Genomic DNA, 17,908 nt, shown 5'->3' with positions numbered 1-17,908 from the left:
ACTAAAGTTTAGCTCGAGTTATCTGCAGCAGGGTTCATTTTATTCCTGTGGGCCCTGCTGCAGATAGCTCAAGCTAAGCTTTAGCAAAAGATCCCCAAAGCTTTGTGCAACTAGTCTCAGTTAAGGGTTTGTGGCAAACTAGTTCTGATGCCATATAAGTGACTGGCTATTAAGTTGCCACAGCTTTGTTTTGGGCATTCTTTCACTTTAACTACATTCAAAAAACAGGTGAGGAGCCAGAAGATGCAGACTTTGAAATGCCAAAGATTTATGAGCCCATTGAATCCTTTAATTTCCTGAAGGATCGTTTGAACCTGTTTCTACAAATGTTCAATGAAAACATCCGTGGGGCAGGCATGGATATGGTGTTCTTCACAGATGCTATGGTTCATTTGGTTAAGGTATGTTGAAGTAAATATGACCATCGCTTCTTCACCATAACCATTTTCCTTTTTAAATGCAGATTTCTGATTTTAACCTTCTTCTAAATTGTGGAGACAAGTCTAAAAGCAGAAGTTTGATTTTGTTCTCTCTTTTTTGTGTACCTTGCTTGCCTTTCTCCACCCATATGTTTTCAACTCAGTTGGAACTCTGCTCTTCAATAATTATTATATAAAATGATCAGCAGTGAGACACCATTCTCCAAATTCTGACTAGGCAGCTCAAATTTAGGCATGGATCCCAGATCTGCACGTAAACTATTTAGTTAATTTGGCTCAATGGCTGCAGAGAGTAGGTACAAAATTGTCTTTTATGTGTGCATTCTGAATTCCACCCTTAGAGGTTGCTATTCAGTGATGAGTGGAGCTCTCCCCTTCATTTGAACTACGTGCTTTCTGTAGCATTAGTTACAGTTTTATTTACTTGAACAATTATTACAATAAATATTTAATTAAGTTGTTCAATTTCTATATAGATGTGTTCGTAACAAGGCAGGTGTGAAATCTATGGCTTTTCCTTTTGTAGCTCATCATAATTTGTCCATTTGTCCTCTGTGAATAACACCTCATAGGTACATACTTAGATGAATCACATAGGTTATTACATTAATTCATCCTGATCTTCTGCAGATTTCTCGCATCATTCGTACGCCCCGTGGAAATGCACTTCTCGTTGGAGTTGGTGGTTCAGGAAAGCAGAGTTTGACTAAACTTGCATCGTACATTGCTGGCTACCAAATGTTCCAGATCACTTTAACCAGGTAGGCTAATAGCATGTTTTAAAGCTATTTTTCAATACTGACTGAAAAACAAGTACAGTTCTACTTTACAATAATAAAAATGTACCAATGCGTAGTGTGAAAATAGAAAAAATATATTTTATACTTTTTAGATTCCACTCACACTTTTATCAAGTAAAGCTCTCTTTTGTAATGACTAGCTGCTCAGTATTCATGATTGAAGATAACTCTTCTTAGTGTGAATACCTTGCGAGCGCCTCATGAGTCAAAAAACCTCCTGAATATTTGAGCCCTATTATATATTCGGGGCTTTCAATATTTTAACACTCTATATTCTGTTAGAGTTATGACAACAGCACTTATCTGAGCTGTAGCTGTAGCTTGGTCGACTGGGAACGCTCTACATTGAGCTCCTGTTTTGCAAAAGCTTCTTAAGGAGCTGTGCCCTCGGCCATTGTGGGTGCCCAGAAAAATGTATGAATACATGCATTTAGAGAGAGAGGAAGAAAAGAACGCAGCGACGGAAGGAATTAGGTTATTTGCCTACCTTGTTGAGTCCTCCCTTCTTTTTTTATATTAGACTTCTAACTGCAAGATGGCCATCTGGTTTTAAACAAACGCCTTCAGCGTCCTCCTATCAGAATCGGCTTGAAATACTTAAAGGGACAGACAACAAATTGAAGAGGAATTTCTTAAAGAAACCATTAAACGAAGGCTTTTCACTCTGTACAATATGAATATTGAGCGGCTAGTCATCCACTGAAAATACAACGTTAAACAGTGAATGCAGAGCTTCTGAAGTCTTTTTCCTCCTGAAATTATAAAGAGAGCTTTACTTGCTAAAAGTGTGAGTGCAATCAATGTTCAGTAGCAAGTACCATTAGAAGTTTGAATTATACTTTTTAGATTGTAATATAACAAAATAAGAAGTCTAAACCTGAGACATTGTAACAGCAAGTTTGAACCCACAGACAATGTCGTAGGTAATTATATAAACATTGTTTACAGGGCCGTGCCTAGGGTCTCTGGTGCCCCCCTTGCAGACTATCAGTTGCCCCCCCCCCCCCATCTAGCATAAAATACCATAAATAAGTAAATAAATATAAACTTTTAACGGTGAGCACCTGATTATCAAAGTGGACATATTCCAAACACTATAATGAAAATAAAATGATTTTTTTCTACCTTTGTTGTCTGGTGACTTTGTTTTTCTGACCATCCTGGCCCAGTACCTGTTATCCTGTAATGACAATATTAACAAAACTATGTAAGCCACATTGAGCCTGCAAATACAAATGCAATAAATAAATAATAAATGACACAAATTCTGCTGCTATCTGTCCTCTTAACTCCATTTCCAGGTCTTCCTTTCCATTTATTTCTGTACTTTCCTTCTTTCTTCTTCATTTCTTGCCTTACATCCGTAAGTAAAAGCTGGGTCCTCTGCAGACTTGACTGTCCAGTGGATCCAGCTTCTGCCTATTTTCTCTATCCATGTGCAGGTTTTTAACACTCCCCTCCAAAATCTAGTAGTAGGCATGCCGAAAATACAAAACACTCAGGACCTATAGAGCAATTCTACCATACCATAAGCAGTAATTTCTACGAGTCACACAAGGAAAAGGAAAGCATCTTAAACACTACAGTGAGCACTAGAACATCAATTCACCTACTGTAAAACGAAACCAGGCAGAATAATACAGATCGTCGATCCTGCACAGTCAATGCCAACTGAAAGCCATGTCTTTTTCACAAACACAGATACACCCTAATCCACTATAGAATAAGTAATAATAAACTTTCTATTTAGACAAAAATTGAACTGAACCCCCAAGATGCCAGACTCTGCATACAATGCAACACCACAGAAAAAGAAAATGTCCCCTAGTGCTGTGCAAAATATAAAGACAGCAGATGTAAATTTTGGAAAAACTAACAAGTACCAATCACCACTTTACAAATTAACAAATAGAAATAAAACAAATATAGAAAATAAAATAATACCATTTTATTGGGCTAATACATTTAGCTTTCAGAGGCCAAAACATCCTTCCTCAGGTCAATACAGTATAGTGCTGTTACAGTATCCTATCCTGACCTGAGGAAGGGGTTTTTGTTCTCTGAAACTTAACCAAAATGTATTAAAATTAGTCCAATAAAAATATTACCTTGTTTACATGTTCTATTATAAACATTTATTAACACACCTACAATACTACTTTATCCTAAAGCAAAAAAATAAAAATATATATTTTATTTACGGTTTGTTGTCTCTGGTTTCTGCTTTCCTCATCTTCTTTTCACTGTCTTCCTTCCATCCAGCATCTCTTTGTTCTCTCTCTGCCATCCAGTGTCTGCCCTCTCTGCTGTTCCCTCCATCCAATGTCTGCCCTCTCTCCCTGCGCTTTCCATCTACATCTGCCCTCTATCTCTGCCCCTTCCATCCACAATCTGCCCCGTCTGCCCTCTCTCTCTCCCCCTTCCATTCACTGTCTACCCTTTCTCTCTGCCCCTTCAATCCACCATTTGCCCCCCCTCTCCCATCCATCCAGGATCTGTCCCCTTTCTCTGCCCCTTTTTTCATCCCCCAGTTCCAGCCCCACTATCCCACCAGTCCCCAGTTTCAGCCCCAGCCCTTTTCTCCCATCAGTCCCGAGCTTCAGCCCCCAGCCACTTCTCCCTGTCCCCTTTTCAGCCCCCAGTCCCCACAGTTTCAGCCTCTGCCCCTTTTCAGCCCCCAGTCCCAGTACTAGCCCCCTTATCCCACCTTCCCTCCTTTTCAGCCCCCAGTTCCAGCCCCCTTCATCCACATGCCTTGCATTAGGGCCCCCCTTTTCAGCCCAACCCATTCTCCCACCTGACCCAGGCATGCCCCATTTTCCCTCATGACCCCTTCTCAGACCCCAGTTCCAGCCCCCTTCTCCCATTTGAGAGCCTCCTGCCCACCCCTTCTCCCACCTGAGAACCCCCACCCCACCCCTTCTCCCATCTGAGAATCCCCCCTTCTTCCATCTGAGAACCCCCTCCCCACCCCAGGCCCCTGCTCCCATCTGAAAACCCCCTCCCCATCTGAGAACCTCCACAACACCCCTCTCCCATCTGAAAATCCCCCCTTCTCCCATCTGAGACCCCCTTCCCCTCCCCATCTGAGAACCCCACAACACCCCTCTCCCATCTGAGAACCCCCTCCCATACCTTTAAAAACATTTTGTGAAGCCGAATTGCAGGCAGCGCCTCGTGTCTGCCCTGCTTGTAAAACAAGTAAATCTCTTCTCATCATCGTCGGGCCTCACTATGTCCCGTCCTCGCGGAAATAGGAAGTTACCTCAGAGGAGGGCGGGACACAGTGAGGCCCGACGATGTCGAGGAGAAGAGATTTACTTGTTTTACAAGCAGGGGCAGACGCGAGGCGCTGCCTGCAACTCGGCTTCACAAAATGTTTTTTAAAGGTAGGAGGGAGGCGGACCAGTGGGAGCGGAGCACCCCCCTCAACCTGGCTGCTGACACCCGGGGTGGACCGCCCCACTGCCCTGCCCTTGCTACGCCACCCGGCAGAGTTTTGAAATGATACGAAGTTGCGAACGCTGCGGCCGAGGTAATTAAACCCCCAAGCGGTATGGCAGGGCAGCACCACAGCAGCGTCCTTGAAGGCAGGCGCCCCCTGCGGTGCTTACCCCCCTTACCGTGTTGGCACGGCCCTGATTGTTTATGCGTGAAACCCTGCTTTACATGCATAAAAAGCCTGTTATAAAATTATCCCATAGATTGACAAGAAAGCATGTACTTTTATGTGACTGACTTACATCTAGATATATTTAGGGGTGCAGTTTGCACACATCTTGATTAAAGTTTCAAAGTACACATGTAGGGGGAAAATATTCAGCCAACAACCGTGAGCATTTTATATAGAAAAGAATTGCCTGCTGCAATTCTACCAGGGAGGACTATTGAGCTAACTTATCCAATAAGGTTCTTCATATCAAAGGAGAGGAAGTGAGACATTACCTATTCTACTGAAATGCAACTCACTTTGATCTACTGCTGAAAATTTTCAATCTTTTGTTTTAGCTGCATTGAATTACTATCTCTCTCATTCTTATCCCACTCATATAAAAGGGCATCGGTTAGATTTGATTGGATATACCAGAGATGATCTAGTAACTGAAATTGTTAAGATATTAGATATTCTGTGGTCAAATGTTTTGTGGTCTGACCATTTTTTGCTTAATTGAACAGTTAATTGGGTCCAATTAAAGCATAGGAATCAGAAAGCTGAAATATTACACTAGGGGTAAAATTGATAATAATCTCTTTTGGAAAAAATTTATAAGAATTGGAATGAATTTGACATTTTTGATTTTGCTAAAAATGGTTGGAGGTTAGTGAGTCAATTTTGAATGAAATTGCTCCTGACAATTGAAAAATAAAATTCATCATCGGAGCAATGAATGGTTTGATGAAGAATTGTTGGGTGGAAGACTGGAACGTAAATGGTTAAAGAGTTCAGATATAGAAGTGAAAAAGGAATGCAGATTAGCTGTAGAGAAATATGAGGAAGCTTTATAATTAAAAGGAGATCCTATTATTCAAAAAATATAGGTTTAGGTGTTTCTAACACCAAAATTCTTTTTAAATTAGTTGATAGTCTTACTAACACTACTCAATATTCTCAGTTGGGTATAGATGATAATCTATCAGCCACTCAATTGGCAATTTATTTTCAAACTAAAGTTAGCAAAACCAGAGCATTATTTGAAAGAACTGACTGCTGTCATGATTGTGGCCATGACCCTTCTTTGACTTACCTTGTTTCCAGATGGTCAGCTTCTGAGCTGGCTCCTTGTCTGTTCTTTCCCACTTCCTGTGTGTTCCAAGCCTCGCTTTGTTGTTCACTGTATTTCCAGCCTCTATCCTGTAGTGTTTTTCACTTCCTATGTGTTTCATGCCTTTCTTTGGTGTTGTGTATTTCTGGCCTCTGTCCTGTAGTTGTGACATCATTAGTGAGGGCCTTTATAAGGAAGTGGTCCACTTTCATTCAGGGCCTTTGCAATGGCAAAGGTCTCCAGGTTAGTCTGTGTGCAGTGAAGCACTTCTGCCTTGTTCATAGTCTGTGTGCTTCTGGGCATTTCTGCCTTGATTTCTTGTTGCTTTGTTCATAGCCTGTGTGCCTGTGGGCACTCTGTTTAGGGTGCCTGTGTGTACTTCTGTTTCTGTTCTTCTTTGTTTGTTAGTTTTGTGTCCTGCCTAGTCTGCCTTGCTTGTTCTAGTCCCCTCTACCTTAGCTTCGGCCTTAGTTCTGTTGTTTGTCTGTGTGGGTCAGCTTTGTATCCTGCTTGTATCTGCCCTGGTTGTCTTCAGCTCCAGTCCCCTTCCTGCTTGTCTCTGCCCTGTTTGCTTTCAGCTTCTGTTCCTGCCAAGCTTGTTTGAAAATCCTGAATCCTGCTTGAGTATCCTGAATCCTGTTTCTGCCAAGCTTGTTTGAAAATCCTGAATCCTGCTTGAGTATCTTGAATCCAGTCCAGCCAAGCAAAGTCCATTCCAGCATTTGGATCCAGTCCAGCCAAGCCAAGTCCATTCCAGCATTTGGTTCCAGCCAAGCCAAGCCAAGTCCTTTCCTGAATCCAATTCTAGCCAAGCCAAGTGTATCCTAAATCTTGTCCAGTCCTGCTTGGGGGTTTTTCTCCTGCTGCCGCTCGATGACAGTAGGCCAAGGGCTCACGTTGTTCCAGAGTTCGTGACTGTTTGTTAAAGCCTGGGATCGTGACAACTGTTTGGTCAATATAATGTTATTAGTGATCAGTTAGAAATTCCTGCTGACAGGATTTGGTCAGATTTTTTACCAATTGATTAGATGTTATTTTACTTACTGTTTTACAAATATTCTTACTGGGCCCAATATTCAAAGTGATTTAAGTGCACAGGAGCCTCTACTGTCCGCTTAAATCATCTGTTGCCACCCAACTGCTGATATTCAGTGGCACTAAAGTGGGGAGTTTTGCTGAATATCGCCTCTGATTGGCCCAAACAAAGTGGGTTGGTCAAGGGTGAGCTGTGGGGTGGCACTGGGGAGGAGCTGGGGCTTATGTAGTCACTGGCAATGTTCAGCTGAGGCCCACATATGCTAGTAGTAGGTGTCACTAGCATTTGTCAACTGTTAATGCTCTTTAATAGATTTTGATAGGTGCCATGCCTACTTACGGGTTGTCAGCCAATCAAAGCAGAGGATCTGAGTTAGCCCAGCCCAATCTCCACCCACATCATGCCCACTCCCCACCCCTTTTGATGACATCACCGGATGTGATGTCATGTCCTCACCTCTAAACCCACCTTTTCTGTGATGTTACAGGAAATGACATCATAACTCTGCCCTGACCATGTCCCTTTTCAAGTTGGTGGTGAACAGTGGTTGCAGAAATCCAAGATGGTGGCGCCCATAGGGACACCTCCCCTTACTCTCCCAGTGGTCACCAACCCCCTCCCACCCAAAAAAACCCATTAAAAACATTTTTTCCAGCCTCAAATGTCATACCCAGCTCTATCACAGCAGTATTCAGGTCTCTGGAGCAGTTTTTAATGGGTGCAGTGCACTTCAGGCAGGCAGACCCAGGCCCATCCCCCCTACCTGTTACACTTGTGGTGGTAAATGTGAGCTCTTCAAAACCCACTCGAAACCCACTGTACCCACATGTAGGTGTCCCCTTCACCACTTAGGGCTATGGTAGTGGTGTACAGTTGTGGGGAGTAGGTTTTGGGGGGATTTGGAGGGCTCAGCACCTAAGGTAAGGGAGCTATGCACCTAGGAGCAATTTCTGAAGTCCACTGCAGTGCCCCCTAGGGTGCCCGGTTGGTGGCCTGGCATGTGAGGGGGACCAGTGCACTACGAATTCTGGCTCCTCTTATGACCAAAGGGCTTGGATTTGGTCGTTTTTGAGATGGGAGTCCTTCGTATCCATTATCGGCGAAAACCGAGGTCGCCCATCTCTAAGGTCGACCATCTCAACATTTAGGTCGACCATCTCTAAGGTCGACCTAAATGTTGAGATTTGGGCGTCCCCGACCGTACTATCGAAACAAAAGATGGAGGCCCATCTTGTTTCAATAATACAGGGTGCCCCGCCCCTTCACAGGGACACCCTCAGAGATGGGTGCCCTTACAGATGGGCGTCCCCGTTCGAAAATGCCCCTCCATGTTACTCAAAAAAACTTCTTTGCATGTGTTTTACTTAACTATAGGTGTTAACATTTGTGCCCGTTTGTATTTTACGCATGGATCTTAGGTTAAAATCCTTGTTTAAAGGGAAGCTGCTATTCATTTTATTCACGTGACTTAGTTCCCATTCTGGTTCCTGGGATGGAGAGGATGGGGGTAATCTTCTTTGCCAAAGGAGCGCCTGTGGTTTGCATGACTTGTGCTGTAATGATTTAAAAAAAAAAAAAAAACAGTAAACGTATGGAATCCTGTTCAGAAAGAATGGATCCTGAGAAGCTTAGCAGAGATTGGGTGGCAGCACTGGTGGTTGGGAGGCGGGGCTAGTGCCAGGCATACTTCTACAATCTGTGTCCTGAAAATGGCAGATTCAAATTAAGGTCAGGTATACATATAAAGTAGCACATATGAGTTTAACTTGTTGGGCAGGCTGGATGGACCATACCATGCCGTCATCTACTATGTTACTATCAGGCTTATTTTCGAAAGTGATCATCGGCGATCTTCCGACATAAATTGGGAGATGGCCGGCGATCTCTCAAAAGCGGCGAAATCGGTATAATCGAAAGCGGCTTTTTTGACACCATCGCCACTTTCCCGTTGACGCGCCGGCAAAAGTTGAAGGGGCGTGTCGGTGGTGTAGCGAAGGCGGGACATGGGCGGGCATGGGCATGGCTACCAGATGGCCGGCTTTTGCGGATAATGGAAAAAAAAAGCGGCATTAATCAGTATTTCGCCGGGTTTACTTGGTCCTTTTATTTTCACGACCAAGCCTCAAAAAGGTGCCCCAACTGACCACCAGAGGGATGGGGGATGCCCTCCCCATACTCCCCCAGTGGTGACCAACCCCGTCCCACATTAAAAAAATAAAAACCTTTTTTTGCCAGCCTGTATGCCAGCCTCAAATGTCATACCCAGCTCCATCACAGCAGTATGCAGGTCCCTGGAGCAGTTTTTAGTGGGTGCAGTGCACTTCAGGCAGGCGGACCCAGGCCCATCCCCTCCTACCTGTTATACTTGTGGTGGTAAATGTGAGCCCTCCAAACCCACCCGAAACCCTCTGTACCCACATGTAGGTGCCCCCCTTCACCCCTTAGGGCTATGGTAGTGGTGTACAGTTGTGGGGAGTGGGGTTTTTTTTGGGGGGGGAGTGGAGGGCTCAGCACCCAAGGTAAGGGAGCTATGCACCTGGGAGCAATTTGTGAAGTCCACTGCAGTGCCCCCTAGGGTGTCCGGTTGGTGTCCTGGCATGTGAGGGGGACCAGTGCAGTACGAATGCTGGCTCCTCCCATGACCAAATGAGTTGGATTTGGTCGTTTTTGAGATAGGTGTCCTGGGTTTCCGTTATCGCCGAAAACCGGGGATGACCCTCAAAAATGACCTAAGGACGACCATCTCTAAGGTCTACCTAAATTTCATGATTTGGGCGTCCCCGACCGTATTATTGAAACGAAAGATGGACGCCCATCTTTGTTTCGATAATACGGGTTGCCCCACCCCTTTACGGGGGATTATGCCCCTCCACGTAACACTGTAAATGTATGGCTCTTGGGTTTTCTCTCTATCTTAAAAAAACTGTAATCACACAGCTCTGCTTTTTCTGAATTGTCTGCTGAAAGAGTGGTTAGGGAGGGGTGGCTATACACACACCATTACCTGAGGCTCTGATCTCTAAAAACAGTTCTTTCAACCAGACAGCTGAAAAGGGAGGGGGAGTGCATGGTGGATAGAGAAAGGGGGGCCACTTGTCAGCCTGACTAACCTCACACAGGGAAGAACAGACGGAGAAATAATTGTAAAACAAGTAGATTTTTTTTTTTAATTCAACATTTGCCATTGCGTATGTGCCCTTTAAAGCCTAAAATGTAATTTTGTTTTGTTTTTTTCAGCACCAGTGAAATATCTCCTGAGAGAGGATAGCTGTAAACTCTGTGTGTGTGTGTGTGTGTGTGTGTGTGTGTGTGTGTGTTCTCCAATAAGGTGATAAATCTTAACAAATAAATAAATAAATATATTTATTTATTTATGGCATTTATATTTGAATAAAATTAGGTCTGCCACCTCTGTTTGGGCAGCAGAAGCCATGGGCTTTCTACTATCCTGAAAAGGATTGCAGGCTCCCTCTAAATACTTAATTACCCCAACCTTGTATCTGCTCATGACAGTTTTACACAGTCTGGGCAGTAGCAAATTCAGTAATTAGAAAGAAACCCAGTATTCAATAGAAATAATAAGATAGTTTATTAGCATAAGCATCTTACCCAAGGGCAGTACAGGCAATCAGGTATTCACATGGTGGAACAACACTTCTCGACAGATGACATGTGTCTTCAAAGGTTACTGGCTTCTTCTCTGAGGCACTGCTTAGTTAGCAGACCTTTTATACCTTTTTTGGTCCCATAGATCCCTATGAACATTTTACTTTCCCACCTGCACTTTCATCATAATTGGCACATACATCCAATTATGACCAGAGAGTTTGCTTATCTTTCATCCAATTAGGACCAAGTTTCAACCTTAGCAAGTTTGCTTATCTCTCATCCAATTAGGACCAAGTTTCAACTTTCTTATCTCTCCAAGCTTCGCTCATCTTTAGATTTAACTTTTCTGCACCTGGCCTTATCTTTGCCCAATTATTTCTTATAGTTTCTCCGCATGTCTATGTCCAGCTGTACACAACCCTTGCCAACTTTGTAACTCTGCCAAGCTTAATCAGGCTGTCACATTTCTTCAGTGAAGTATCAGGACTGAGAGACGCTATGATTTTACAGGCCCAGTTTGCTTTAGGAAGCCTGAACCTGTTTTTCACTGCATTCAATTTGTGACAATTATTTACATATCCCACATTTTCCCACCTGCGGGCAGGCCCAATGTGGCTTACAACAGTAAAGGGCTGAAATGGCATACATTAATTTGGCATAAACAATCAAGTACATGGAAGTAGGAGTGATCAGTAAGTAATTACAGAGAAGAGAAAGGGGTAAGAAAGTGGAGGATGTCATTAAGATAGGTACAGTACAACAGTAGGGATGCAACGGCGGGACTTTAGCTTAAGCTATTCCAAATAAGGTGGTCTTGAGTGCTTTCCTGAAGGTCAGATGATTGGGAGTAGTTTATGACAGCACGCACGCATGTGTCTGAACAGTGAGAGTGCTGGAGAGAAGTAAATTAGGGGGCAAGGTCCATGGTAGGAAGGCCCACAACCATATGTTTGCTTACGGTCCAATATAATATTAATCCAGCCCTCGGCAGCTGGAATGGTTCCTTAGCAGTGTAAAGCAGAATAAATGCACAGACAGGATGGTGCTTGTACTTGTGGGTCTGTAAGCAGATTTCAAGGGAATACTCCCTGTAAATTGTGCATATGAAAATCTGTGCAGCCACAGGAAAGCAGGTACTTTGTAGCTATGCACTTAGCATCTGCTTTGGAACAGATGCTTAAGTAACTGCAAGAAAGTACACCTAGCCCTCTCAAATAAAATGGCTGCCCATACTGTCCCTCTTCTTCCTCTGACTTAACTTCATGCCTTTTTTGTCACAAATAAAAGTACACACCCTATGAACAGCATGGGAACTTTGCCCACTGTGGGATGGAAGGGCTATATCTGAGAGTAAAATGCTGTTTTTTACACATAAAATTGTCTTTGTAAATATCTTACCCCTTGCTTTGTATTTTCTAGGTGTAGTACTGTGGGTACTTATTTTAATATAGATTAGGAATTCAGTAAACATGCAAGAATCTTATTTACTTTATAAGAAGAAATGCAATTTTAAATTTCATTTTTGGTGAGAAGTTTTATTTAGATTACTTTCTCTCTAGATTTGAATACAGATTTTTTGCTCCTTTGCTTTCATGATTATACTATTCCTTTCTTTTGCAAATGTGAAATTTTTCCCTGCCCCTATGCATTGTTCAGTCCTGATTTTCTTGCACATTCTGTCAGCATACTGTGCCTTGAGCTCTAATAAAGCCATTACTTATGTGTTCCAAATATCACTCTCTTTTCTGCATATTTTATAGCCTATGAAAAATAAGAGAATGTAAATGTCAAATGTCATCGTAATTCCGCTGCTGTGTATCTACAGATCCTACAACACTTCTAACTTGATGGAAGACTTGAAGATTTCGTATAGAACAGCAGGACAGCAAGGCAAAGGCATCACCTTCATTTTTACAGACAATGAGATCAAAGATGAATCTTTCTTAGAATACATGAATAATGTCCTATCATCTGGAGAGGTACAGCATAGCTGCTTTATGTTTTAGAAAGAGATGTTTGTTTTGCATTAAAAGCAGAGCAGAGATGAGTGGAGGTATCCCATAGGTGGTTCTTCCCCTTGCCAATTAGTGCAAGGGCACAAACCTCCCCTTTTCAAAGCCGCGCTAGTAGCTATCAGTGCCGTAATGCCGACACAGCCCATTGACTTTGAATGGGCCATCTTGGCATTGGCCGCGTGGCTTTGTAAAAGGGGGCCAAAATCTTTTTTGGCCAGGAGCCAATTCACATGCCAAATCATGTAAACTTAACATCTATTAACAATGTACAGTATTTACAGACTGAAGTTTACATGATTTGGCAAGTAAAGGTCACATCAAAATAACCATATTAACATAATATTGAAAGAAACATTTCTGCATTTATATTTTACAGAACTTTATTTTTGTAATTCTGGCCTCAACAAATTTTTGTTGAATGTAAGCGCCAGCCCAAAATCTTAAGAGCCACTGGCTGAGGCCTCATCATGCTCTCTTCTCTCATCCCTCCCCCTCTCAACACATACATATCACCAAAGCCTAGGTCCCCACTCTCTTTCTCTCATACCCACCCCAGCTCCTCAACTTTCACCCAGTCTCTTTTCTTTCTCTCTCTCTCTCTCTTTCATACCACTCCCTCAGTTTTCACTCAGAAATTATGCATCAGCTGGAAGAAAAGTACCATAAAAACTCCCTTCCTGCCCTCTCCTCTTGCCCCCAACCCTTCGCAGGCACAGGACAAGCTAAAGCCATGGAGAGGTGCAGGCCCGACAGCCACAGCTGTTTTCTTTCAAGTCACAAGACAGCCACAGCTGATCCAAGATGGCAACATAATGGCTGGTCATACCCGCAGTATCTCTATCTCTGGACTGCTTTGCTGGTCTCAGAATGTCTCCCTGCTCACTTTAGAGATGGGCAACGGTAGAGGGAAGGTGCGAGAGTTTCCCTTGATTCCTGTTACTGCTCCAGCACTAAGCAAGCGACGTTGGACAGATTCAGTGTTTCAGGGGGTCCTGTGTAAACTTCTTTCCCTTCTGTCGGTGCCTGTGTGTTGCCGTCGTTCAACAGCAGAGATGGGGCTTCCTTGAGCCCTGTTGAGTGGGCAGCGCCCCCACCCCTGCAACCAGGAAGTAGTTGAACTTTGGATGGTCCTGTCTCCGGTTCCCTTGTGGCTGACGAACTGGGTGTACAGTCCTTAGTACCTGGAAACTTGGACTCTGGTCAAGAGTTGCTGCAATCTGCTACTCGTATATTGTCTTTAAAATCTGTGAGTAATCTTTCCCAGATCACAAGTTTACCTACTCCTGCTACTTCATCGCAGGTTAAACAAACTGTTGTAACATTGGAGTCACCGTGGAACCTTGAATTCAACATGCATTCCTCTTTACAAACTTTGGCATTGGAAAATATTAAAGATATTAAAATTTTGTCTGAAGCAGTTCTTATCCAGGCACAGGCTTCTGCCCAGCAGTCCTCTAAGTTTGGCAGCCATTTTTAAAATATTGTGGTGCTGCCTGCGGCACAGAAGACCAAAGGGAGATGAAGGAGTGGCAGAGGGCAGGAAAGGGTGGGATTCTTTACTGCCCCCGCAGCCGCAGAGGCCACTACACCACCAGGGTGGCCTTCAAGGATCCAGGTAGGTCTTCTTGGGAGGGCTGTAGTGTAGCGCAGGGTAAGCATGGCAGTATCTGGCATCCCTCGAGTGTTGGCACCCCCCTGCCATACATACCCTGCTTACTGCATTCCGCTGGCCCTAAGACTCCCCCCAAATTCCAGGAGACAAACCTAAGTGATCCCAAGGTGCCAAACAGCTACCATCACAATAGCAAAGATTACATAGTGCAAAGACGTAAAGGAACATCCCCCAGCCCATGAGTGCTCCCCCAGACCAAAAAGAAGAACAGACTCCCAGAGATTCCTCAGTGATCTCCAGGCAACTGAGAATGTAGCACAGTCTCTAGAAAAAAAAAACACAACAGAGAACTCTCAATCATACCAAGCTTCCTACTCTTAATTTCCCCCTCTCCTCCCCTTTCCTGCCAGCCCTACCTCCACAAACAAAGAGAATGCCCTCTTCCAGGACCAGATCACACAGAGGTCCTCTCCCCACCTGCCTCAATGATATGGAAGATAATCTCCCATTGGAGTGTCCATAAACATGCATTACAGTCATTGAAAAGTTTTTACATGCCCTTTTGCTAAATGAATAGTAGCGTCCTTAGTTAAAAAGAAAAATAGCCAACAGCGTTCCCCCTCAAAAACTAATAGGCTGCATCTTTCTATCCATTACAACCATACAGTAGTACAGTGATAATACAGATTAAACAAAATAATCATTTAACCAAGTATTCCAAGAAGAGAGTCCGAACGTATTCCATCAGAAAAAAAATCTAAAAATTTGCTTTAGGATACATCGTCACAATGATTGACATCTGTCACACGTAGCCCACACAATAGGCCTTGAAGTGTAGTTCATGGTGGCGTCGATGAGGGCTCCAGTTGCTTAGCAAATTGTAAGGCCTCCTTGGCCGATGTGAAGAAGTGTGTCGTGCCTACATGTTGGACTCACAAACGGGCTGGATAAATCAATGCAGATTGTATCTTCTTTGAATAAAGCAGCTTACATGTGTCACTAAACATGCGTTGCATGGAGACGGCAGCTGAAAAGTCCTGGAAATAAAGAATTCGGTGATTTTCGTAATGCAAAGATCCAACCAGTCTCAGGGCTTGTAGTATATCTTGTTTATGCACAAAATTAAACAGTTTAAAGATAACAATTTTAGGACAGGAGTCCTTAGGCCTGACCAGTCCCGGGCGGTGAGCGTGTTCAATGTGCATAGGACCCGCTTCAGATTGCAGTTTTAAGGCCTTAGGAAGCCAGACTTCTAAGAACACCCATAGGTCAGAATCTGTAATGGCCTCCGGGAGCCCGACCAGTCGGAGATTACTCCACTGTGATTGGTTGTCCATATCCTCTAGCTTAGCCTCCAGTTGTTCAGTCTTTCTCTGCATTTCATGTTGTTGCTTATCTTGTTGTTGGAATTTATCCTCCGCATCTGAGAGCCGCTATTGATAAACGGAAAGGTCAGAGCATAAGCTTTCCAGGTTGCCATTCATCACTTCTAGTTTATCTGAGATTTTTTGGAGCTTAATGTCCATGGAAGATTCCAACAACACTGAAACTTCTGCTGCAATTTCTGCTGCCCATGCAGAGATTACCAATTTTGGGTTTGAATAATCTCCATCCGCCATTTTGTTTTTTCCTGTGTGGCTTTGCGCTCCTTCCTTCCTTAGAAGTTTGGACAAGGTTTGTAAAACAATCCTGAGGGAAACCACATCTCACTGGTTCCAGGAGACTCCAACAAGTAACACAGTAAGAAAAGAGAGTAAAATTAGGTCACTGCAGTAACATATGGATTAGACGGTATACGAGGGGCTTGGGAGCTCAGCTTTGCGACACCCGCTTACTAGCTCAGCATCACGTGATCCTGTATGTGCAAATTTAATGTTGCATCTGTTAGGGGGTGTGCCCAGCATGACCTGTGGACACACATTAAAATGTCCTTTAGTTTGCAGTACTTTGGTTGCAATTAGCATGGATTCTCTTCCCACTTCCTAAGGTGCTAAGGTGATCCATGCTAATTGTACAATTGTCAGTGCACAGTACTACTACTACTACTTAACATTTCTAGAGCGCTACTAGGGTTACGCAGCGCTGTACAATTTAACAAAGAGAGACAGTCCCTGCTCAAAGAGCTTACAATCTAGTAGACAAGTGAACGGTCGGTCCGATAGGGGCAGTCAAATTGGGGCAGTCTGGATTCACTGAATGGTAAGGGTTAGGTGCCGAACGCAGCATTGAAGAGGTGGGCTTTAAGCAAAGACTTGAAGACGGGCAGGGAGGGGGCTTGGCGTAAGGGCTCAGGAAGGTTGTTCCAAGCATAGGGTGAGGCGAGGCAGAATGAGCGGAGCCTGGAGTTGGCGGTGGTGGAGAAGGGTACTGAGAGGAGGGATTTATCCTGTGAACGGAGGTTACGGGCGGGAACGTAAGGGTTGATGAGGGTAGAAAGATAGTGAGGGGCAGCAGACTGAGTGCATTTGTAGGTAAGAAGGAGAAGCTTGAATTGAATGCGGTATCTGATCGGAAGCCAGTGAAGTGACCTGAGGAGAGGGGTGATATGAGTATATTGTGATATGTGTAGATTGTGAACTGCAATATACTCTGCATGCCCATTCTCTGCCATTGCCCCACCTAGTTACCGCCCCCAAACACAAAATGCCCTTAACATGAAAATTAACACACACATATTATAAAAATAGTGCAAAAGCAGTTACTGCATTTGAGCAGTAGCAGTTAACATGTACCAATTTGTGCATTATGCCTACACACTTGAGTAAAAGGGCTCCAAAATTTCTGAAATCTTTTGTTATTGGACACTAGATATTGGGACCTGTCTAGGTAATTATTAGATGGGACTAGAATACATACTTTCATTCCTGATCCCTTAATTGTTATAGAAAAGATTATCTTTTTTAACATTCATTGCTGTTATCTTTATTTTCAGGTTTCTAATTTGTTTGCCCGTGATGAAATTGATGAGATCACCAGTGACCTCATATCCACTATGAAGAGAGAATATCCCCGGCGACCACCAACCAATGAGAACCTATATGACTATTTCATGACCAGAGTCAGGCAAAACCTTCATGTGGTGCTCTGCTTCTCACCTGTAGGAGAAAAATTCAGAAACCGAGCACTTAAGTTTCCAGCTCTTATTTCTGGGTGCACTATGGACTGGTTTAGCCGATGGCCAAAGGATGCATTAGTAGCTGGTGAGTCTTTATGACCTGTAGTCAGTTAAAGATGACCTGAACTGATTTTTTTGTAGGTGAGCCATACCTTGGTTTAAAAAAATGACTGAATTCTTTCACCACAAAGTATATTTTTCAAAATTTACAATTTATTTTTCTTAATATACAACATGGCTATAACATATTAATGACTGTCTCCATTTTTCTTATCACTCTATAGTATCTGAACATTTTCTGTCTTCTTATGATGTTAACTGCACGGCAGACGTTAAGAAAGAGGTGGTACAATGTATGGGTTCATTTCAAGATGGAGTGGCAGAGAAGTGTGTGGACTACTTTCAAAGATACCGCCGTTCTACTCATGTGACACCCAAGTCCTACTTATCCTTTATTCAAGGATATAAATCAGTCTACAAAGAAAAGCATACTGAAGTGCAGACAATGGCAAACAGGT

General features: G+C 43.4%; 1 protein-coding gene across 1 annotated transcript in view; it reads left to right on the top strand.

Moving 5' to 3' along the window:
- DNAH5 (dynein axonemal heavy chain 5) overlaps window positions 1–17,908 on the top strand; it is a 925,453-nt gene that overhangs the window by 599,065 nt on the left and 308,480 nt on the right. Inside the window, 5 exon segments of the mRNA XM_030220396.1 lie at window positions 229–401; window positions 1,071–1,201; window positions 12,474–12,627; window positions 17,208–17,475; window positions 17,675–17,906. Of these exon segments, the coding sequence (XP_030076256.1) occupies window positions 229–401; window positions 1,071–1,201; window positions 12,474–12,627; window positions 17,208–17,475; window positions 17,675–17,906 (958 nt within the window).

The sequence above is a fragment of the Microcaecilia unicolor genome, chromosome 1 (genome assembly GCF_901765095.1).
Source record: "Microcaecilia unicolor chromosome 1, aMicUni1.1, whole genome shotgun sequence".
In the NCBI taxonomy this organism is placed as follows: domain Eukaryota; kingdom Metazoa; phylum Chordata; class Amphibia; order Gymnophiona; family Siphonopidae; genus Microcaecilia; species Microcaecilia unicolor.
The sequence above is the reverse complement of the archived record's forward strand: the minus strand, read 5'-3'. Positions and strand labels throughout refer to the sequence as shown.